The following is a 23,163-nucleotide window of genomic DNA, read 5'->3' as shown; positions in this document are numbered from 1 at the left end:
TCCCCCTACTCCTGGAGCTGCCCTGCTCTAGGTACCACCTTTCCCAGGGATCACCCAATGTGATTGGGAACAATGAGGTAAATTATAAAACAGATATAGTCAATGGTAGAGAAATATCCCTGTTGCTGGCATGGTTTCAGCACATGGCACAGTGCCTTCCAAGGGCAGAGTCTGTCACTCCAGGATCTATCTTAGAGTCTGATTTGACATGCACATCATCCCCTGCGGAACAGGGCTGCAGGAAGCAGATCCTCGTGCACAGGTGTCCCTGGAGGGGTCTGATGCTCGGCAGGTGTGACTGCACTGTAAAGATTGTATTTGATTGTACCAGCTTGGTACAGTCTCACGAATTAGATTGAAAAGATTGAAGGGGCCTTCTGGTTTGCACAGGTATAATTACAAGCTACAATATTTTGAAAGAAGCTGAAAGAGTGGAAGGAACTTGTGAAATATTTTTGTAAAAATACACCCAAACACTTCCTCCTTCCTTTCTCCCATACATACTCATCATTTTTCTCCTGTTTTAGAATAGACAAAAACAAACTGAAAGCAATACTTTTTATAAGCTGGAGGCAGGTGCAGGTTTTTTTTCCCAGTAACTTTCACTATCAGATGCTATTTTAAGATGCTTGTAGCAGCTGGTCGTTCTGTTACTTCTCATAGTTACTGCCTGCTCATAAATGTTGAGAGAAAAGCTCTCCAGATTGTGCAAAAGAGTCTCTAAGGAGTTAGAGCATCCTTGTTCATCTCCTGTGTGATAAGTGGAGGAAGACGTGTGCTTGTTTCATGTGTTTGAAAGATGGAGCTCATCACATTTAAGCCAATTAAAAAATGAAAAGCCAAGCATGGGATCTAAAAGCCCAGAGCCTAAAAACCCAGGGATCTGTGAAAAAAAACCCCTAAACAACACCCAAACCAAAACAACACACCCCCCAAGTCTTACTTAAGATGCCTGTATTATCTGCATGTAATAAACAAGTTTTTCTTAAGCTTTGTATTTACCCTAGATAGTATTTCTGGTCTTTTGCAAGGACGGTAGATTTCTTCCCATTTACATCAAGAAAATAAGGCTGGTTTCTTTTGGTCATCTTATTTTCATTCAAGCATTGAAGTGTATAAAATTGTCTTTTATGAAGCACTTGTACTAATTTGGTTGGCAGCAACAGGTCAAGTTTTTACGTTATATTTAAGTTTAGCATCCCACTATACTTTGCAAATGAGTCTGTAATAATAGAGCAAGGATCTGTATCAACAGACTGGCATCATCTGAAGCCCTACTGGGAAGCTTAAGCTCAAATGCAATGGCAAGATTTGGAAGCTGGCCAAGGCATGACCCTGCTTCTGCAGCAAGTCGCCTGTGCAATGAAGACGTTAGCTACACTTCAGCAGTGCGCTCCCTTTGATGCTTGTTAGTACTAAAAATAATTCTAACACTGATTTCCCCAGGGTAATTAGCCTGTGCAGAATCAGATTTAGATTAGACTTTTTCTGGTGCCTTGTCAAATTTAAGTTCAGGTATTTAGCATATGCTGCAAGACACAGCTGCAGGAAGAAAAGGCTGTCTCAGTTTCTCAATATTGTGATGTATGTATCTAATTCAGTGTCCCCTGTTAGCTTCTGTGATCATACTCAGAGAGGAATGGCTTCAGGCCCACCTAGGTCAGCCTTTCATTTTGGACTTGTTTTCTCTGCAAAAGCAGCACAACGCTTGAACGTGTTAATAATCCAAGGGACATCCTACCCCTGGTAAGGTATTCCCTTTTCTTTTAAATGTTTTCAATATCATGTATGAGTGTAACTGCTGTTGGGTTTGAAATGCTCCAGGAGAAACTGGTAACTCTGAACAAAGGGTTACTTTATTTGGGTGATATTCTCTTATATCTGTGGCTGTTGATGTTTATAATAAACCTACTTCATTTCCAGATAAGGTACTGAAATAAGTAATTGCAAAGATGGAAGTGTAGGTTTCTTCTTCTAAAGTAATTCCACTCTTAGTAACAATTTGTATTTGACTGTGTTCTAGACACAGTGATGAGAAAAACTTTGTATGATCTGTTATAGAAATAACCACCCAGCACATACAGTTGTGGTTTAGCCAGCTGAGAGCTATTTTCCTGATATTTTCCTTTTTTTTTCACAGGGAGGAATGGTTTAATTTATGGCTCCTAGGGCCAGAAGGTGGAATTTATAGCAAAAGGCAAAAGGCTGTGAATAAAGGATCCCAGCCCCTTTCTACCCTGCTCCCTTATCTCCTTCTTGAGGTCAGCCTCATTTCTCAGCACACTGAATTCAGACATTATAAATCTAAAGGGGTTATACTCTTTCTATAACTTTCAGTAGCCAAATACTGTGCTGCATAGCAGAAGTGTAATTACCTTTGCTTGTACCTTGTACAAAGTCTCCTGCGTTAGGTTTTAAGCCAGTGAATCTGTTGCTGAACAGTCAAGAGATTGGGGTGAATAGCCTATGCCAAAATAGCCAGAATCAGTAGAGGTTTTACAATGAGGGAGTTTCATTAGTTCGTTCCAGGTGGAATTTATGTTAGGATGCATGCAAGTGAGGAACATCTTCTGAACAATCTCTAATGCATGTTAGTATTTTCAGCTACGATGGGTTTAAGTGTTGTTTAGCATCTAGTTGTAGCTGAAAACATACTGACTGAATCAGACATTATGAAGATGGATGGCATGCAAACTGACCCAACGTTTTCACCGTAATTGGATAAACAAATTGAGTGCAATGATTACTAGATTTATGAAAGTTGTAATAGCAGTGGTGGTATGCTCAGTTGCATTTTTATCTTCTTACTGGCTTTGAGGATGCTTCTTAAAAGCGTTAGCAGGGAGCGATTCGGGGTGCTTCAGTGAGCATTGTGCACTTCTGGGTGTGCAGGGAATGGTTACTCAGGGAAGAAAGAGAATGTATCCCATAATTTCCAATATGTAAATCAATTTGGTTTTGTTTGTCAGTTTAGTTAAATTGGGCACTTTTATAATGTTTTCAGAGTGTCTTTAAGTATTTCTCACTTGTGGCTTTTCTGGCTTCCTGACGAGACAGTAAGTGAAGTAGAACTGCAGAATGATTTCTCTAGGCTTTCAATGGCATTTGAAATATCTCTTATAGCCACCTGTTAGAACATCTAAGAAAATAATTTAGCTCTAAATATTATAACAATTTATGGGAGTATGTAGGGAGTGTTACAGTGAGAGAAACCAAAGCACACACACAAAAATCCCAAGGACCATAATTAGAAGATTCTTAGGGGAGGAAAAAATGCTAGAAATATTTGTTGTATCAGTCAGATGGTGAGATGTGACCAACTTTTCTGTTACAAACCCTGTCCTTCTTGCCCCTATTGCCCCCAAAAGAGGAGGAGACAGCAAAAGAAAAGGATATAATAAAAATGACAGGTGCAAACAAAAGTGGTCTCTCTGAAGGAAGAGACTAAACTATATGGATTCTTCTGAGCGTTTAAGATTTAGCAGCATATTAAAGAGAAGGCTGAAGAAGACAGGCTAAAAAGATTTTTTTTTTTTCTTATTACATAAGAACAAGGAGCCATTCAATTAAAAACAACAAAGTTAAAATTGGTAACAGGAAATGTTTCTCCTTTAATGATTTCTGTTTGCAGATTTGTGCCACTGATACAGGGAAAGAATAAAGACTTTGGCAAAGTACACTCTTCCCTGTGGTTGCTTAGGGAATATTGGGCGATACGGTTGGCACTGAACTTCTGAGGCTGTAGAAGGAATAGGGAAACCTCTGGCCTGTGGAGGATAAGGAGTACATGGACAACATGTTGGTATCAAGAACACGCTTTCTGCAAGCGAGGGAGAATTTATCTCTCTTTAAAATCATGTGTTTCTGTTGTTGTTGCTCAGTATGGAAAGGAAAAGCAGAGAAAAACTGATGTAGGAAGAAAGAACAGTTGCGCATGTGAATACGTGCTGATGTGACACGGGGGTACCCCGGGAACCCTGGCACCCCTGGCTCCAGCACCGCCTTGATCTTCCAGTGACCTCTCTGGGGAACAGACTTCTGGACGTGGTGGTGATGTGCTTTTTCTGCTTGAACTGGGGAAGTGAAAAAAGTGCCAGTCTGTGGATGGCTGATGTCAGAGTGCATATGCCCCTTAGACTGTATTTTTCTCAGATTAGAAAAGATTGTGTATTTATTTTTATTTGCATATTATAATAATTTGGATTAATTTTTTTGTAAATTCAATATTTATAAAAGAAAAGTTACAGCCACAGCAGGAGTGTGGGTGTAAAGGTTCAGAGGCAGAGTATGGCCAAACTTCTTAACAATCCAGGAATGGGCTTGTTTCTTCTGTGGCCTCAGTTCAGGCAACCTGGTGCTTGCTGTGCAGCAAATACCACCATTGTGTTGCCCCAGCACGGGAACTGGAGTGGGAGCTGCCAGGTGGCAGGTAGCTGGAGCCATCCCTGCTGTCTTGACCAAAACCCAGAAACTTTCCCCCTTTTTTTTCCTGTTTTTTGTTTTTTTGTTTGTTTGGGTTTTTTTGTTTGTTTTATTATTATTGTTATTATTATTATTATTTTAAATTTTGTTTATTTCCACTGTGATTCTGCCTGGCCTGAGGAGAACTTTGCTCATTCTGGGTTAAATGCAAGTGGGTCTCAGATACAGTACGGTCCCTGCACCATCCTTGCTGAATGGGCATTTCTGTTCAGCAACTGAGGGAATATAACTGGAAAAAACATTCAATTTGGGGAAAATAACTGGAAAAACCTACAGGAACAAGTCCGCTGCTAGGAAACAAAATCTCAAAGCAAACAAAATAAAACCAGCAGCAGTGGGTCATCAAAATGAGTTCGGTGGAGAATAACAGGAAGGGAATAGGAAGCCTTAGGAAGTGGATGTTGAGCTGGGTCCTTCCTTTATTTACACTGCCTTTACTTCAGCAGGTTTCTATGCATGTAGGCGAGCAAAGCAGAGAGCACTGGCAATAGATGAGTTGTTTAAATGAGTCCCAACAGTGTGTTTCGTAATGTTTTGTGCAAATGTGTTTAGCCTAATAATTTCTGTTATTGGTATGTGATGTAACACTACCAAGGAGGCCTGCAGCTGCCTTGTCAAGTTTCTATTTAAAGAGAGAAGAGCCTAAGTGAAAGCTGTGAGCTGACGAGATGAAATCCAGCCACGTCTCTGAGCTTACGCAGAGCATCAGGTGCTGCTCCAACATGGGCATCCCTGCACCTCCAGTCCAATGTGTTAGGGTTGGCATTTGTTTCTTTTCTCCTCCTCCTGTAAATCTGAGAATCTTGCACTTCACCCTCAGTTCAGTGAGAAAAGAAAGCCCTGCCATGCCTTTTTGTGCCTCAAATCTCCCTCTGTGAGGCTCAGAAAATTGTTTTTGCTTGTCAGTGATGCTGTGAGGGGAAAAATTTCAGTTTGTCCATGTGCACTTTGATACTGGGTCTGACTTCTGGAGATCGAGGTGAAAATACTGTCATAAGCTGATTATGTCTATACTAGCACACTTGCCTGTTTGGGCAAAATTTGTTACTGCATTGTGAATACACGTAATGTCATTAAAGCTTATTATTTTTTGTATGGAGTATAATGATGCTGATATTAATCATTTATAGACCAATATAAGTGGGGGGAGGATTGTGCAGCTTTAGTTATGTGGTAATACAGTTAGAGCATTTTTTGTAGATGCCTGAACACTCTGCAAGTATGGAGGGTTTAGTCATAAAATTATTTAAGTTATTAAAGTAACCAGCTATACAATCTCGTTCAAATTAATGAATGTAAGCGAACAGTGATGTCCCTATCTGGATTCATCCTACAGTTGTATTTCTATTTCCTGTTCTGGCATTTTTCCTAGTGATCAGGCAAACAGTGGGATAGGTAATTTTTGGTCAACTGTACAATTGTTAGAATTTTAAATAGGCTGTGAGTTTTGGAAGCAGCAGTCATGTAGTTAACGGGTATACATTTCTAAGGACATAGATATGTACTGTAACCTCTGTGTGCCTGTCTTTGGGATTGTAAAGGAATAAATCTGCAGGTTTTATCAGCTTTTTTCTTTATGACTTTTGATGATGATTTGACCCTCTGCTTCACAGAATAAGGATGGTTGCTCAGCTGTTAACCACCATCCATGAGGATACTCCTGTGCACAGAGGTGTCCATTCGACCACTCCCCTCACGATGCAGATACAGTAGGTGATTTTGTTTTGGCTCCTTTCTTCTTGTCCCTCACTACTGTGTAAATGCTCAGTATGAATCAACTCAAAGACAAGAGTCCAGTAGGTTTTCAAAATCTGTAAGTGATCCACTAATCCATTTTTATCTTTGTTTTCTCTCAATTGCCTTCTTTTTGAGGAAAATTAATCCTGTAACAGCACCTCTCACCGGCAGTGAGTTAACAAGGGAGTGTTTTGGGGTCTCAGCTGGGATTTCTCATGTCCTCTTCAGCCTCAGCCACTTAGTTTGTGAAGCTATTTTTTGTGTTGTGCTTGTCCACTAATATGTTGTGTAAGAATCCATGTGGCCTAGGAAGTAGCCAAAAAAACCCAACATAGGCTGGAAAAGTGTCAGCAGAAATTATGGTGTCAGCTTTGCCAGCATTTTTCGTGTGCTAGCATTATCACATTTTAACTCCCATCAGTAAGTTTTGTACAAAACCAGTTTCAAATTGGATAAATCTCAAACTTTCGCAAATTGGGACTTGTCAGAAGAAGAAATAGAACATCTCCTCTTAGCAATTGTAAAATAGTGGACAGACATTGCATTTTAGTGTAGGATTAAATACTTGTTCTGGCTGTTTTCCTCCTAAATAATCCAACCTACCCACCAGATTGTATTTGGTAGCACTTACTAATGCGACATGCTTTGTTTTAACTGTTTAGAAAAATGACTGAAAGTTTCAAGATGAGACAACATGAATCATAATCTTCAGCGGCTGTTCAGTTTCATGATTGACTTGCCTTCTTCCTACGTTCCTTTCAGTCACCCTGAGAATCGCTGAAGCTGGTTTTGTGCAGGAGGCATTGCTGAGATTTCCTCTTGCAGCAATGGACTTGGATAAACCATCCGTCTGGGGATCCCTGAAGCAGAAAACTAGACCATTCCTGCAGAACCTAAGTGTGAAAAAGACAAAGAAGAGGTCTAGCAAAATGGTAGAAAGGAAGGTCCACTCCTTGGACCGACGCCTGAGCGTGTCAGTGCCTGACATGCTGGAGGTGGAGACTCTTACAGAAGAACAAACAACTTATTCGAGTACTCAGGTGTTGTCAAGCTGCTCCCCCAAGAGCTTTTCCAGGTCTGTGGTGTCCCTGAAAAGCAGAAGTGCTTCAGTGAGGCCCACGGGAGAAGACTGGCCATGGGCATTGCAGCAGGCGACACGTACGGAGGTGACAGTCACCCACCTGGATGCGCAAGTCGCAGGCATCCCCGTGTCCGAGGGGAAGAGGAAATCCAGCGACGGCCTCTTAGAGCTGCTGCAGAGCGCCCGCCTGAGCGCTGCTCTGACGGACGAGGGGGCACAGGTAGGTGCCTTGGGCATCAGCCAGGCTCAGTGGCCGCCTCGGGCTCGTTGTGCTTCTCCTTAATTGTCTGGGTTATAAAGGTGTGGAGGAGGGGGTCCTATTCAAGGAAGGAATGGGGGGTAAAAATAAGCATAAATGATATACATATTACTGGAGACTAATTCAGATATCCTTTCTGTCAGTCTGGAGCTGCAAAGTAACCCTGCTCCATTTTTTTTTTTTTTTATTCTGGCAAGGTTATGATACTTCAGATTTTTCAGATTTGTTGGAATGGCTTGCTTAAGTCAAAGTTGCAGCCCCTTGAGCTCTGAAATGTGCTGCTGATACATTTGCTGTAGTTACCCTTTTTAGTTGAAGAGCTTACCAGGATTGCTATCTAGCAAAACCAATTTACCATCTGCCTGCTCAAGACCCAGCGGAAAGCAAGAGGTGAAAGGTGATGGGTGAGTGAGGTGAACTCTGCCTGTACCTGGAATTAACCAAAACACGCACGTGATGGGAAACAGTGGACATGTAGCATCATGCTCAGGACTGTTCTTTGGGTTTGCATTAGGATTATTTAGAGGAGGTGCAAAATCAGTGTTTCTTTTGCATTTCCTGTCTTGTCCTCCTTCTTCCCTTCCCCGCTGCCTCTGTGGTCAGTATTCCTGTGGCTGGATGTAATGTCCCATGAACAGGAGGATCAGAGACCAATGTCCTTCAAATCTGACATGAAACAGTGATTCCTGCCTGGCCTGAGCAAGATGGGGAATCCTGTGGAGTTGCATCAAGGCTTTATAATATAGACCGCAGGTGAAGATTGTGGCTGCCTGAAACATCTTAGGAAAAATTTGTTTATGTTTTGTGGAAGTGCAACTCCTCCCATTGAGTTTTTCACTGAGAAGGTTAGATTTTGAACTTTGTTTTGAGGCCTTTTTCCCATTACCTAGTTGTTGCAGTTACGGCAGCTGCTTTCTTTAGTCATCCGAGATGCAAACATGGGAAACAGACATTTTGGTTTAAAGTCCTCCTTTGAGAGTGGTGATTTCACAGGTTAATTAACATTTTTTAACTGCATGTTCAAAATGATGGTTAGTGCTGCTGTGGGGAAAATGGTCCTTTCTGATATAAAAGTGCTTGTTCTGCACCTCAGAGGTCTGTGTATTCTTAGCAAATCAGTGCTAGCTCCTAGTCTGTTGTGATGCAGTGTCAGACTGGTAGTTATTGACCATCACTTGCAGTTTAGTGTTGCTAAATTGTAACACATTGGCTTCAATTTACCGGAATGTACCATTCAGAGGTCTACATAAGAAAAATAGCTGAAATAGTATATCACTTTGTTTCTGTGCTAGCAGCTCAGTATATGTTAGATTGGACATTATGAACATGTCATTATTTTAGGAGTTTTCCCAGGTTGTTTTAATGATAACAGCCGTTCTTTCCTGCTGTTGTAGACCAGCAACTCTAACCTAAAATTTACTGCAGCAGCACCGAAGTTAATTTTAAATCCTGCTTTGACTTTGGGCAAACTAAGCGCTTTAGGAGGAGAAGTACCTGTATAGTGATGGAGTAGCTTAACTTCATGTGAAGTTTCCTCCAGATGCGCGGTCTGAGTTGGGCTATTCTCTGCAGCATTTATATCTTTCCTAAAATGTGTATTTGTATATGTGCTTGTGTATGTAAATAGTTTAGTATTTACTTTTGTGGCAAATCTCACTATGTGAATATCCTACCTTCCTTCCTGTAATCTGACTCCATTTATGACTTTTAAATGCAGAAAGATTTCTTTTTCTAAAGAATACATAGGAGAGAGTGAAGCAAAGGAAAATAGAAATAGATAAGGAATGTTGAACAAATTTAATTATATTTAAGTTGAATTTGGTGAAAATTTCAATATTCAGCTTTTCTTGTACTTCACTGAACAGCTGCAAAATTTGTAGCCTGGGTGCCTCGGATGGGAACAGTTTATTGCAGAGGTTCTTGGTCTTCTAATACTGAGTGGGGATGCTGTGAGGAGCACTACAATAGTTTGCATCTTTTGTGGGCATCATTGATCAGTGAGGTAAATCAGAAGGAAGGCAGATCCCTGGAACAAAACAAACTAAAAAAAGCGAAAATGTAGGTTGAGCTTTTTTCCCCCTGAATTGCTTGTCACATGCCACCTACTCATTTCCTCGTTATCTTCGGTCACCCAATATCATGAGATACTTTCCGAGCCTCATGCATGAGCTCAGTGTGGGCTTGTGGTTTCTACACTCATCTAAACTCTCGGTACGGAGCTGTCAGTGCTTGGAGCGTGCCATCTTCAGTAAAGGCTCTTGCCATAGGTACCGTATTTCCATTTGCTAAGAGATCTACTTTATCTGTTCTCTGCTGCAGCCCACATAAGCAAATTTGAAGGGTGAAGAAGCAGCTGAAGTTGCATTGAAACCTTCCCCCCCAATGATTCGGGTTGCAAAGAGCACTGTTAATGCCCCTTTTTGCAGCTGGATTTTGTCCGTGGTTGCACGTCATTGCTGAAGTGCCCTAACACCATTTCTTTTGTCTCCTTACTAGAACCTTGCAGTGAGTCACTGGCAACACAAAGCCTCATCCCATTGCTGATGCACTCAGTGCCCTTGTATTTTGAATCATTCTTCTGCAGAAAACAAGAGGAGATAGAGGTTGTAAATCTTGCCAGGAGGAACATTTGATTGATTTACATATATATTTATATTTTTATATATATATATATATGCTCCTGTTTGATTTGTTTTTAGACAGATGACCTGCTTGGATGTGGCCACGTTTGTTTACACTTTAAAGTTCAGAAACATCACTGTAGTTAGATAAAAATCAAGATTTCAGGACCATATTTCAAGCGAGGCTTTTGTCTATATTCAGTGATCTCATTGCAGTTAGCCACCCAGAATAATAGCAATTTACATTATATGGAGCTAATATGAAGAAACAAGCTTTTTTATTTAAAATTATAATCTTTGTTCAAAATCTGTCAATGTAATGCAAGTAAACAAAAAGCAGAATAAAGCAAAATCATATCTTTAAGGGTAATTTTTTTATTATAAATAATGGCAAGCTAGCAGAGAGGGTACTTTTATTATAATTTCAATACAGTTCTTTGATTCTGTGTTTATGCCATGTAAAACAAGCTGTAAAGAGAAACCATTATCAGTGCCAACGATGGTGCCTGAAGGAGATCCCTGTGAAGCCAGAGACTACGAGAAATACTAGGTTTAATGCACACAAGTGAGATTTTATGCATGCTAGTCAGGAAATTCAAAGTTAGGGTTCCCCTAGCAGCTGTAACTCAGCTCTGTTGTGCAAGAAAACTCTTCTGCTGCTCTTTATGATGATAATTTTTTCACTTTTAATGTGTTTTTGCAAGGTGGCCAAGTTACAACTACTGTGGGAACCATAAAGTTAAATTTTGTCTGTCATGCAAGTAAAATTTTACTTGCAATGCTGGATTACTGTACTTCCTGATATGCAATACATGTATTTGGGGGGAGGAGGAGGGAGAAGTATTACACATAAGTGTATTTATATTTATTTCAGCATATCAGTATGTCTAAGTTTTATGATCTTTGGTGTGGGAGCGGGTTCTTTTTTTGTTTGTATAGTGCTCCACACAATGCAGTTCTCATCTGAGAGATTTGGATGTTACCACACTACACATAACACTTTCACATGAGGATCAAATTCCACCTTGTGTGCATTTCTGTAGGCTGAGGTTATTCTTAGTATAAATCTTTGTATTTGAATGGGCTGTGATTGCCTTGCACCAGACCAAAAGAGTTGCTCAGGCATGTAGGTCCTCTTCAGCTAAAGTGATGACCATAGACCATTCTAGCAGTCAAAGTAGCATCAGAGGTGCCTTGACTGATGGATCTTTTCTGTGTATCTAGATAGTCTAGAGGCCGTGCTACCATAGCCTCAAGTTTTTGGATGAGTCAGTATTTAAGAAGAAATGTTTGATTTCCTCTCCTGTGCTGGGCACTAAATAAAAATCCATTGGATCTTCCAGTTATTGCAGAAAGTGGGGGGAAGTACGTATCCAACACCCTTCTTCCCTTTCCCTTTGATCATTTCTTTCTAACTCTTCCCCTGAGCTTTTTTTTTTTCAAAAAAAAACCGAAACCAACAAACCAAACAAAACTTTTCCCGGACCTTGCCTCTTGCGTGATGAAGGAGAAATTGTAGTCAAGTGAGAAAGCAACCAGCTCTGTAAAGCCAGGATATTGCTGCTGCTGCCGCCACCACTTCTGGCATTTTTTATTTCATCTTAGTGAGGACACTTGGAGATTCAACAAATAAAATTCCGCTCAGGAATAGGGATCAGCATTGCAATGCTGACTGGTAAGTCACCAGATGAAATAACCTTCAGCAATCAGGAGAGTTTGTGGTAAGGACCTTCAGTACTGAAAGCACCAGTCTCTACTGGGGAGGAGAATTTATTCCAGTAGCTTGAAGCAGGCGCTTATTGTTTTAAACTCAAGAGACTAAGTGTAGTTACTGTAAAACAGGAAAAAGAAAATTGTATCTAAACTATGGAGGGGAGGGTTCCATAAGCAGAAGTAAAAGAATTTCACTGGTTATGCATATGTATGAGTACTTTCTTGACTGATACTAGGAGTATTTTCTCGATCCCTGTATTACTGTTGTCTAATTCATTGTATCTTTTTTATAGTACCCATGTGGAGAAATGGATCTAGACTCTTCCATATCATCTCAAATTTTTGATGATCAGATGGTAAGTCATTTGAAAACATTTTGAAACTTGATCAGAGGTACAGTTTATTTTAGGTTTAGGTTCTTTGCTTCTTACAAATTTAAACACCCAGCACATGAAGAAGCCTTCTGTAGATTTCTTCAGTGTGTTTTGTTTGTTTGTTGGGTTTTTGCTTGTTTAGTGGTGGTTTTGTGTTGTGGGTTTGTTTTTTTGTGGTGCAAAGCAGTTGCTAATGTTTTAAATAGACCCAAATGTTTTGATTTTTTTTTTAAAGTGTTCTGTAATTTCTATGTTGTACTGGTAACTGATGAAAGCATCAGCATAAATACTCAGCTAGCAGTCCAGGAACAAACTGGATTAAAATAAAGACATCAAATACCTTAACACGGCTGTAGGGTTTGATGGACAACAAAAACAGTTTTAGGGCAGCACGAAAAGGCATTGGCAGTTCTGACACGTGCTCTTCTCATGTAAAGCATATTTGTCTATTCCGGATGAACTTCTCTACCTTTGCCCTCTGATAACCTCTCAAGTGCTGTCCAGAGGCTGTTTTCACTGAATGTGCGGGCTGGATGCTGCTGCTGAGGTGTGTAACCCTGGCAGCATCTCTGATGAACAGGAATCCTCTCGAATTTGCTACTGCAAAACCTCACAACTAGCACTGCCCGCTGCATTTCTCTCTTTTAGAAATGTATAAAGAAATGCTGTCTTCTTAGTAGCTATGTGAAACATGTACTTCCTCATGAGGTCATCAGATGATTATGAAAGGACTTGATCATTATGGGTCCCTTCCACCTTGAGATATTCTGTGAATGCACAAGAAAGAGCTAGAAGGAAAATACAGTAAGTTGGCAGGATTTGGAAAACCTGTGCATGCATTTATGATTGTTAATATTGCCACTCATTTTCAGGTATAACCCTCCCTTGTGTTACCCCTTGCTTTGTTGAATGTACATGATGCTGATAATTAGTTATTTACATAATGAAACAAAGCCTGGGAAAGAAATATTTTTTTTTTTTTAATTTCTGTAAAAGATTGCCCTAAGGAAAGATGAGAACTTTGTCTCTGCAGAACCGAGAGAACATCTGCTTCGTTCATGGTTCGCTTCGGGAGGCGTGCAGCAGTGACTCATTTCTTTGTTCTCCTTAGGCTCTAGAGGAAGTAAACGATTGCTTGAGTGACCTGCCCAGCCCCTTTGCCTACCTGCTGACCATCCACCTGAAGGAAGGCCGGAACCTGGTTATCAGAGATCGTTGTGGTAAGCCCCACCTTTCAGCTGATTTCCTTTAAAATTCACACGGCTCTCCTTTCACTGACTTCAGTTTGGCAGCAGTTGGCTTCTTTTCTTATCTCTGATGCAACAAGTCATTGACTTGTGTCCCTTGCCCAGGTCAGAGCACTCAGAGATTGGGTTTATCCACCTTAGGTACACAGGGGAGGGAGCTGCCCTCTGCCTGCTGCTCCTCCTGCCTGACTGCACAGCTGCAAAGCAGCTCCTTGGCTGGACTTACCATCTGTACCTATTCAGGAACTGCAGTGTCATTAACCTTGAGAAATTCTATTTGAGCTAAAAAAAAAAAAAGCCAACGAACATTTTGAAATTTATTAAATGATGGAGCTGCTGTAGGAGTGCTTTTGGGGTTATCTGCAAAGATTTTAATAAAAGGGAAACCATGGGAGCAGGGCTGCAAGCCAACAATCCGCTCTCTAAACTTGGATGCAACCTAAGGAGGACAACACACACACACACAAAAAAAAGACATTATCAAACAAATTAGAGAAGATTTGGGAAATTCCTGGAAAAAACTGTGTGAAAGTGCCTGCTGTTAGCCTGGCTCTTTTTCAGGCTGTTGCAGCAGGGAGTGAAAGTGCTTATAAGCAGCCAGTCGGTAGTTTCTCTGCTTGCTGCAGAGGGGAGAGCTGTCCTGCCCAAGGGTCTGTGGAGGCTTGTAGGGCTCTGCAGCAGCAGCTGCTTCAGGGCCTTTGATCTGAACCTGTCAGAGAGCTCTTCCATATGTCCAATCCTTCTGTATTTTAGATTTATTCTTTATTTCGTATTTTTTTCTGCATGTGGAAACCGTTCTAATACTTTTGCATTGCAAAATATATGAGCAATTTCTTTCTTTTGAAATGAAGCAATAGGGTTTCTTCATAGAGTTTTAAAGAAAATAAGCTCATGCAGCTTGAAGGCCTGCGAAGGTTTGCATCTGGAGGGACCTGTATGGATTTAGAAACCTTCTTGCATGAGGTGCTTGGTTTTGGGATTTCTCTTATCTATTATCTCAGTTAACTTTTTCCATGCTGGTTTTTCATGTCTTCACTAAACAGTAACTCTTGGACGAGTGTATGCTCGTTTTTCCTCCTGGCTTTTGGAAGGAGTGAATGAATACTTAGATTAAGATCTTTACTCTTTAAACAGAAGCATGTATCTCCTAACAGTGTAGCAGTTCATCAGATTTACTAGCAAGCTGCGCAAGCCAGGACACATCCAGCTGCTTCTATGGAAAAGGTGCTGTAAATGAGTAATTCCAGCAGAGCTGTATTTCTAGAGAAGACAAAGCATAGTTTGCTCTAGGCTATGTTTTGTTGCGTAAGAAAGCAAATACTTGTCTTGGTGAAGCATTGGACAACACAGTGAAACAACATAAGCAAGAGGGGGGAAGGGAGCATTTTGGGTCTTTTGCTTTGTGGCAAATGACCACTCATTTAGTAAACTAAATGTGTGAGGTGATGCATCATTTAATAAAATTCCTGCTTTTTTTTTTTTTTTGCACAGACACTGGGAGGGGGGAAAATAGTGACTTAATGATTATTCTTCAGTCACCATGTTGCAGTGGTGGATCCTGAAAAAAAAAAAAAGTATGCTGCTGATGCCCTGATGCACATCTTTATAGGTCTCTGCTGTTGTACTGGTTACGAAGGATCTTTGTGTGACACTCAGGCCTGACTTGCAACCGCTGTGCTTTTTGCAATGTGCTTTTAAAAGCAGGAAGTCATCAGCTTTGCTTATCTCTCCAATGTGAGAAAACCTCAGAAAAAACGCAGAATGCGACTTCCCTCTTCTCCCCCCGCCACGCCGCTGGATAGAGCCGCTGTGCTGGGGTATACCAGCCTGCTCTCAAGAATGTGAATATAGGAACATGATGTCTGCAGCCAGCGTATCCTGCGAGTCAGGCTGCGGCTTGGGCTGAAGGCCAAGTCATCCTCATTCATGTTTGAGGAACAGCAGACCTCCAGAGCTGACGCAGCCGGGAGCGGGTTTCAGTCCCTCTTCCCCATGGTTTTCTGTGTGCAACGAGGCGCTGGAGCTCTCCAGTGGGTAATGCTGGGTTGCTGGGCCTGTGTTTTATGTGTGTGGTGGAGTTTGAAACCTCCTCTGGTCAGCCTCGTGTGGGCAACTGCAACTCTGGTTAGGTAGGAGCCGTGGCAGGGTGTCAGAGTTTGTAGGTAGGGGTAGCAATGTCCTCTTTTTATTCAAATAAAGTGGTTGTACCTAGCGGTAACTTCTTGCCTGGTCATTGATAGAAACTAACTCCAAATACTGTGTGGAGTATGCGCTACATTAAATAACAAAATGTTCGCAGAAAAACCAGAAAAATCAGTTAGTGAAGAGTGTATGCCAGCATTTTTAGCCGAAATCAGGTTGAACATGTTTTGCAAATTTCCTAAATTTTAATATTCAGTTATTAAGATATCTGCGATTGCTCTGGAAAAAAGTCATCAGCCCCGTCAGTTTACAGTGGTGTGTGTGTGCGTGCATCTCCTCAAACAAACCGACCCTGAGGCGTGGAGTCCTACCCCTGCGCTCCCCCCTTCATTTTAATTCCCAACTTTTTGGCGGCTGGAGCCGCGGGAAGCGGCCCCCAGCGCGTGGGGCCGGTGCCCCCTGGTGGCGGTTCCTCGCGCTGCCCGCACCCGCGGAGCGACCCGCGGAGCCGCCTCAGAGCCGGGAGAGGTGGGGGGGGACGGGGCACACGGGACCCCCCAGCGTTGTCCGGGCCCCACAACAGCGTTCAGTGCAAGAAGAGATCGACAAGGTGTAGTGGAAGTGCGAGCGGAGTAACGGCCCCGGTGCTGCTTTTGTGTCGTCCCTTTCAGCCCGGTGTAAGAAGAAGGTATCTGTGTCTGTACATTAGTATACAAAAATAAATCTAAGGTGTGTGACAAAGGAAAAATGTTTCTGCTGTGGGAAGCAGCTGTTCTGGAAGCTCCTGGCTCTACTCAGCAAATTCACAGGGCTCTTCCTGAATTTACTCATTATATGCTTAATAGCTATTAACTAGGAATTAATACACTTGGCTGAGTAAAGGTGAGCTGCAGTTCTGCTGATGACTGCAGGCTGCAAGACCTACGTGTGACTTTACTTTTTCCCAAACTTTCAATATTTTTTTTCAGACTTTTTGACTCACTATGTACCTTGTCCCAGGGTATGTTCCCTTTGGTGTGATTTAGATTCCTCCTTCACTTTATCAGACTTTTATTACTCTTTTTTTTTTTTTTTCCCCTCTGTAATATTATCCCTGTTAACCTCTATTCTCTCCTGCTTTTCTCTTCACATTTTGCCTCCTGCATAGTTTTTTGCCTGTCTGTTGTCTCTCCAGTCCCTGACTTGCTGTGGCTCCTCTCCTTGGACCTGCTCTCTACAGACCGGGTGCAGCGCATCAGCCCAGCAGTCCTGGCTCAGCTGCGTGTGCTCTCTGTTGCTTCCTGTAAAGTGAATAAGCAATGCAGGAAAAAAATTAGAATTGCAACATTTCCTTCTCCTTTTTTATCCCCTTTTTTTTTTTCTTTTTTGGAAATGGAAGAAGGGAAGGCAAAAGCGACCATATAGCAACACTCAATATATGTACTCCAGTCAAGAAGGCAGAGTGCTGTTAGGATCTTGGATCTGATGGAAACGGGAGAGGCTCCGAAAAATCCCTCTCTGGGTCAAAAAAGCAGTGTGTGCCCTCTTGGGGATGCAGGGTGGCAGAGGTGTAACCTGTTGGTCATTGGTTTGCTCGGAGACTTGATTTATTTGCTTCCCACTGATGCTTCCTGGGATACAGTCTAATTCAGTCGTATGTTAGGAACTGCCGAAGCGGATGGCAGGGTGTGCTTGGTGAGTGGCATTCGCATCACCTGCGTGTGCGTTTGGTGCCTAACGTTAGATGGTGCATGGGTTCTCCTGTATTTATAGTTCTTGTAATTGATGAACCAAACACTGGAGGTTATGGATCTATGTGTGTACCTACATGCTACCAAAATTTTGGTTTTTGTGTACTTTGTTTTGTATTACTGTTAATAGATGACATGATACTTCATGGTGATGGTGAGGAGTTTGTGATCTATGTAGTTTTAATACTGCAAGTAGTAAGAAAGCAGAAATGCATTTTATTAATTGAACAGCTGTGGAGTACTGGTAGTTATGCGAAAATAGAGATAATTGTATCTTATGTGGCTTAAAAAAAATTAAGCAATCTTAATCACCCATGCTCTAACTGTTGTCATTGTTGCACCCTTAGTGGTTTTATGGCCTCATTGAGCCTTTTTTTTGGTGAAGCTTGCAACTTTCAGCTCCACATGCTTTGAACTGGGAGAGGCTGGAGCCCATTTCTACTTGCTGGTTCACTTTCACAGGGCAGGGTGATGCCTGATGTTTGTTTGAGTCAGTCTAATGAACTCTGAAATGTCCTGCTCCCTTATGGCTCTGAGATGCTCTGATTGTGCATGCTGCTGCTTGTATGAGTCGCCTTTGCACATCGGTGACGCTGTGACACTGAGCAGCAATGTGATGCCACAGCTGTAAGGAAGTGTTACCTTCCCTGAGTTGACAAACCCAGCTCTGTGGCTATAAGAAAAAAGAGAAACTGGGTTTGGAGTGCCTATAAGGGTGAGAAGTCCCTTCTGTTTCCAAATCCTGTACTTTCAAAGTTTGAGTATATTTTTTCATCTGTTAAACGGTGTGGTTACAAGAAATATATTTCTGGGATGTGATGTCAGCTGGTGAGTGGCTGTGGTTGCCTTTTTTTTTTTTTTTGCCCCTCAGCTGCATTAGTCCAGCCTGAATTTTGTGTGTGTGTCTTTTCCACATGGTTTTGTGTTTTCTAGATTTTTACAGGATCTTTGTGCCCCATCTCTGTTTCTTTCTTCCAGATTTCCCTTGTTTCCCATTGCTGCACTTCTGTTTTGCTCTCATGTCTTTCATGATACAGCTGAATGTGCAAAAGGAGCAGGTTGGGTTGCAGAAGTACAGAAAGTGCTGTCACCTTTCTGGGTGCATCCTACCTCCCCCATCCAGAGCACATCATCATCTGGTCTCACATCTAACACCACCCACTGCCAGAGGGTCCCGGTGGGCTCCTGGAGCTGGCAGAGAGGCCGTGCTGCTCTGCATGGGCAGCTCCTAACATCAGTGAAAGCTGTGCCAAAGCTCAGTCTCCCAAGAGCAAAATAAAATGAAAGAGGACAGAACAATGTGTCCTTTTAACTTTAAGTAGTAATGCACCTTCAGTAGCCCACCACTCATAGCTCTGGGATATCGGCTGCCTGGGTCCATGCTGATATCTGGGTGCTGCAGGAAGGGATGTGTTTGTGCTGTGCTGGGCGTTTGTCAGCTTAGAGCAAGTCCATTATTTGGAAAGCAAATGCTCAGAGCAATTAGGCTGAATTGCTCTCTGCAAACACACTGATTAATTTAGACTTTCTCTTTTTTCAGGGTATCTGCAATTAGATCATTAGTCCTTCAGATTTATTAATTATTGAGATGCATTAGGCAACTTTTCACACTTCTTTTTGAAAGGCGTAATCATGGCTAATTTAAAACTGCTAAGAATTTGAATGGTGCTGGGTACTTATTTTGATGTTTTCTGGATCCTTTGTAGCTCTGCGTACAAGGACTTGTGCTGCGAGTGTTTATGCGCACCAAGTCCCGTTACTGGAAGCGCAATGTGTGTGGTTGAAACTTTGCCCTTACACACAGTGATCCCTGTGAGCATCCCTCCTGGACTGGCTGTGGGAAAAGAGTGCACAGCGATAGGAACCTCAGGAAAATACATTGAGCTCAAACAACGGCATAATCCATTACATGCATAGCCACCTTTGGTAGATTAATGTTAAATTAAGAAATATAGGGATGGCAGCACAGAAACAGAATATGTAAGACCCAGACAATACCCTATGACTCTTCTTTTTAAAGTAATTGTAATTTAGATAACAGGTTTCTTCAACTGATCGAGCTCTATCAGTTGTCAGAGCTAGCTTGGGGGGGGGGGCGGGTGGGCAGCTGCCTGCATTGGCAACTCACCCTGCGTCTTTATGGGACCCCTATGAGGAGATTTTGTAAGACCAAAAACTGACAATAAAGGATAATGCAACTATTTATGCCAAAGGCTGTCAGTGCTGGCTAGTAGTGTAAAAGTGGCTTCTGCCCTATCCTGGTGCCCTCCTCTGCTTCCATACCTGAGCCCTGACTGGGAATACGACATTCAGTTGGACTAATTTTTGTCATAGCTGGTCTATTCTTCATGTCATTGTGTCCCTAACATATGTCACGTGGTCTTTTGGTAGGGTCTTGCAGTTTCTCTTAGTTCCTTTTTTTAAAAAAATGCTGTTTCTGAAGTATCTTGCATAGAATGTCCTGTGTCTGCTGCTTTTGTTCTATTAATGTTCAGTTCAGACTTTTTTCCTCTTTTCTTTTTCCCCATCAGCTGTGGGTTTGCACGCATTCTTCACACTTCTCTGGTCTTTTTTGTATCTTGTTTTTTGTTGTGGTTGGGTTTTTTTGGTTTGTGGGGTTGTTTTTTTTTTTTTTGCTTGTCTGTTGGTTTGTTTTCCCTTGGAACCTACTGGTGATGCTGGTTTCCAAGCAATGTTTCACTTCCATCTGGCCACGTAAAACTAGCAGGGCACAAATTTCCAAAATTACCTGAATTTCCTGCCAGCAGAATACTTTTCTCTGATTTCCCCTTTAATCCTTGATCTCAGCTATTTCACTCCAAGAATGTAGTGGTTTTCCACTTAAAAAGAAAAGTGTGTGTTCCATTTAAAAATGTCTTTTACTTCTTGTTGTAAATAACTCCAGTAATTCTATTTCTAGGAAGATTTTAAGAAATTTATTCTTTACGTGCTTATAAAAGAAATCCTTCATTTCCTTATTCAGATTAAAATTTAGGTTTTTAACCAAAACTTAAGATGGTCTAGATTATATTTCAAACTGTTCTTTGATTATTTTTTTTCCAGGATTTTAAGGCAACTTGGTGGTAATTTTTATTTATTTATTTTTTTAATGAGACTTGCTTCATTTGCTACATTTCCAGTAAGTTTACTCATATAAAATAGTGTGTGGCTTGGAATTATATTGGGTCTTCTGGTTTTGGTGGGGTTTTTTTGTTTTTTTGGTTTTTTTTGTTTTTTTCCTAATTATGAAGCAAGTGTGTGGTAATATTAAACACAGTTGATGTGATACATCTCTCGGTAGCTGCTAGAGGGCAGCAGTATCCATTTAAAAACACCATTAACAGTTTCTTGGGCTACTAAACTCTCTCCTGCTGCTGTGTCCCAGCAACCTTTTCTCACTGAAACTTGCTCAGATTTTAGCTGATGGTTGGTCTGCCTGCCCTCATCGCTTTTTAGTGTTAGTGGAAGAAAAGACAAGTAAGATAGAGATTACAGAAATTAATTCAAGGGAGCATCAGTGGTAAGATGCACGTTCTTTCTCTAATGGGAAAACAGGCCCAGTTGATGGAATGATTTCTTTAAAGGTATTCCTTTTTTTTTTTTTTTTTTTACTCTTACTGGGTTTGGTTTAGGCTGAGAAGCAGATAATCCTGTTTGGTTTATATATTTTGTCCATATATTTTACTGTGTGAGAACCTCCTTATCATTGCATAACACTTAAATTAACCTCAAAGCATCACACCTTGCTTTTCGCACCAGAAAAGTGTTTTTCTTGAGCTAAATTCTCAACTGATACCAAGAATAATGTCTCCTTGCATTACCCAGTTGATACGTGGCTACAGCTGATGCGACTGAGATGAACAAGTTTAGACCTTGCATTGCAGAAGAGCTTGGGTACATGTGCTTAAAAGTTGTTGGCTTGGTTGTCTTCACTACGAAATGGCTGCTGAAAAGGTTCTTTACCTTTTGTTTTTAAATGGCCTGGCTTCTTCAGAAAATTATTGGGTGCCTGTGATGTTTAAAGGAAAATTATAAAAAATATATCCTTTTTTTAGACCAGTTGATCTGGCACTTTTTTGCGAAGTTAAGCTTTTCTGGCTAGATCATAGATTGTCTCGAATAAATAGCTTTTAATAGATCCAGAGATCTTTCTGATCTTGAATGCAGAAGGCTTCAAGCCTTGTATTGAAATGGAGTTAATAATTTGCAGTCTGTTGTTGATCCCATCAGGCGAGACTTGTCCACCTGGCTTATTTCTCATTCCTTATCTCTTTTTTAACCTATTTTGATCACCTGGATGCAATGTGAGGTGTATTAAAGAAAAACAGAAATGGACACAATGACCCAGGGAGGTACAGGAGCTTCGTTAACATCATGGGAGCAACTTGGGGGAAGCCTTGAAAGCCCCAAAAAGGGCTGCAGTACCACATCCACCCCCATCGTTTCTCTCCTGGCCACCCAGGTCCACCCCAGCGAACGCCACTGAGCCCCGGTGCGTGCCAGCTCCCGCCGTGGAGGTGAGAGTCCATCTGTTTGCCAGCGTGGAGGTGACAGCCCATCATTTGTATGATCCAGGAGCTGTGCTCCCGCGCCGCCGACCCCTTTCCCCTGCCTGCCTAGTTGAGATGTTACCCCTCTGACAGCCAGACAGGCGAGCGCTGCCGAAACCCGTGCCCCTCCACAATTATTTTCCCTAACAATTAACACCGGTACTAACTTGACACCTTTTCCTTGTTTGGCTTTTGTAAACCATCATCCCTTTTTCTATTAATTCCCGGCATTAATATTTTCTCTCGCGCAAGTGCCGCCGTTCACCCGTGAAACAGTTTGAACATTATGTAGCTGTCAAGATAGCGAGGGATTACCCAGCGTGCCTTGCTGGAGTAAGTGACACCACTGAGGCCCTGGTTTGAGATGTTTATTTTGAGAGTAAGCTGACAAGCATGAAGGCCTGATCCCAGAGTGGCAATCTTATTTAATTAAAGGTCTCTTTTTAATATAGCTTTTTCCCCTCACTTTTTAATATATTTTTATATAAATGTATATATTTTTATATAACTATATATTCCTTTTATATATATATGTTTTTATATATATAAATATATGTAAATATAAAGGAAGACATTCTTTTATATATATATGAGAATGATTGCTAAAGCCTGGCTCACATGAGCAGTGCTGGGCAGCCCTTCCCCCTCTTATTTTCCTTTACTGTATAACAACCTGGAAAGCTTTCAGAGCAATAATGCAATTGGGACGCTTACTTAGCTATAGTCTTCCTGCTTCCCATCCTCAGAGAAGGGGCTGGGAGTTTTATACTTGCAGATATTGAACTTGCTGGCTGTTTGCTTTCTCTGTCTCTTCTTTTGCTCTTTCCAGGTTTTGCCCTTGTTCGTGGGTTTTCTGTGCCAAAAGCAGATGAGTTATGGCCATAAACCACCTGCCTCCATCGCCCTCTTCATGCTTTCATTTCATCAGTTGCTTTCCTTGTCTCAGCCAGTTGCTATTTCATGCACAGAATAGGTTGTGGACATTATTACTATTACTGTTATTTTTAATAATGCAGCTTGCTCCTGCTTATCCTGTAAATAAAACTCAGTTCCTTTTTTTTTTTTTTTTTTTCTTTTTAAAGGAGCTGGAAGAAACTAACACCAAAGATCTCAGTGCTGTTATTTCTTAACTTCTGCATCCTCTGAGGGCTACTGCCCACATTGTGGGGCTATGACTTATCTGTGTGTTCCCACTCATTGTGGAAAGTGTGCTGATTTTAAGCTGTA

At 41.4% G+C, this 23,163-nt stretch overlaps 1 protein-coding gene across 1 annotated transcript in view; it reads left to right on the top strand.

Moving 5' to 3' along the window:
* The window catches only part of MCTP2 (multiple C2 and transmembrane domain containing 2), a 121,146-nt gene that overhangs the window by 9,422 nt on the left and 88,561 nt on the right, over positions 1 to 23,163 (top strand). Inside the window, exons 2-5 of the mRNA XM_074837539.1 lie at positions 6,096 to 6,191; positions 6,982 to 7,520; positions 12,187 to 12,249; positions 13,379 to 13,487. Of these exons, the coding sequence (XP_074693640.1) occupies positions 6,131 to 6,191; positions 6,982 to 7,520; positions 12,187 to 12,249; positions 13,379 to 13,487 (772 nt within the window). The 5' untranslated portion in view covers positions 6,096 to 6,130. The remainder of the gene's footprint in view (positions 1 to 6,095; positions 6,192 to 6,981; positions 7,521 to 12,186; positions 12,250 to 13,378; positions 13,488 to 23,163) is intronic.

Source organism: Strix aluco, chromosome 12 (genome assembly GCF_031877795.1).
Source record: "Strix aluco isolate bStrAlu1 chromosome 12, bStrAlu1.hap1, whole genome shotgun sequence".
Lineage (NCBI taxonomy): Eukaryota > Metazoa > Chordata > Aves > Strigiformes > Strigidae > Strix > Strix aluco.
The sequence above is the reverse complement of the archived record's forward strand: the minus strand, read 5'-3'. Positions and strand labels throughout refer to the sequence as shown.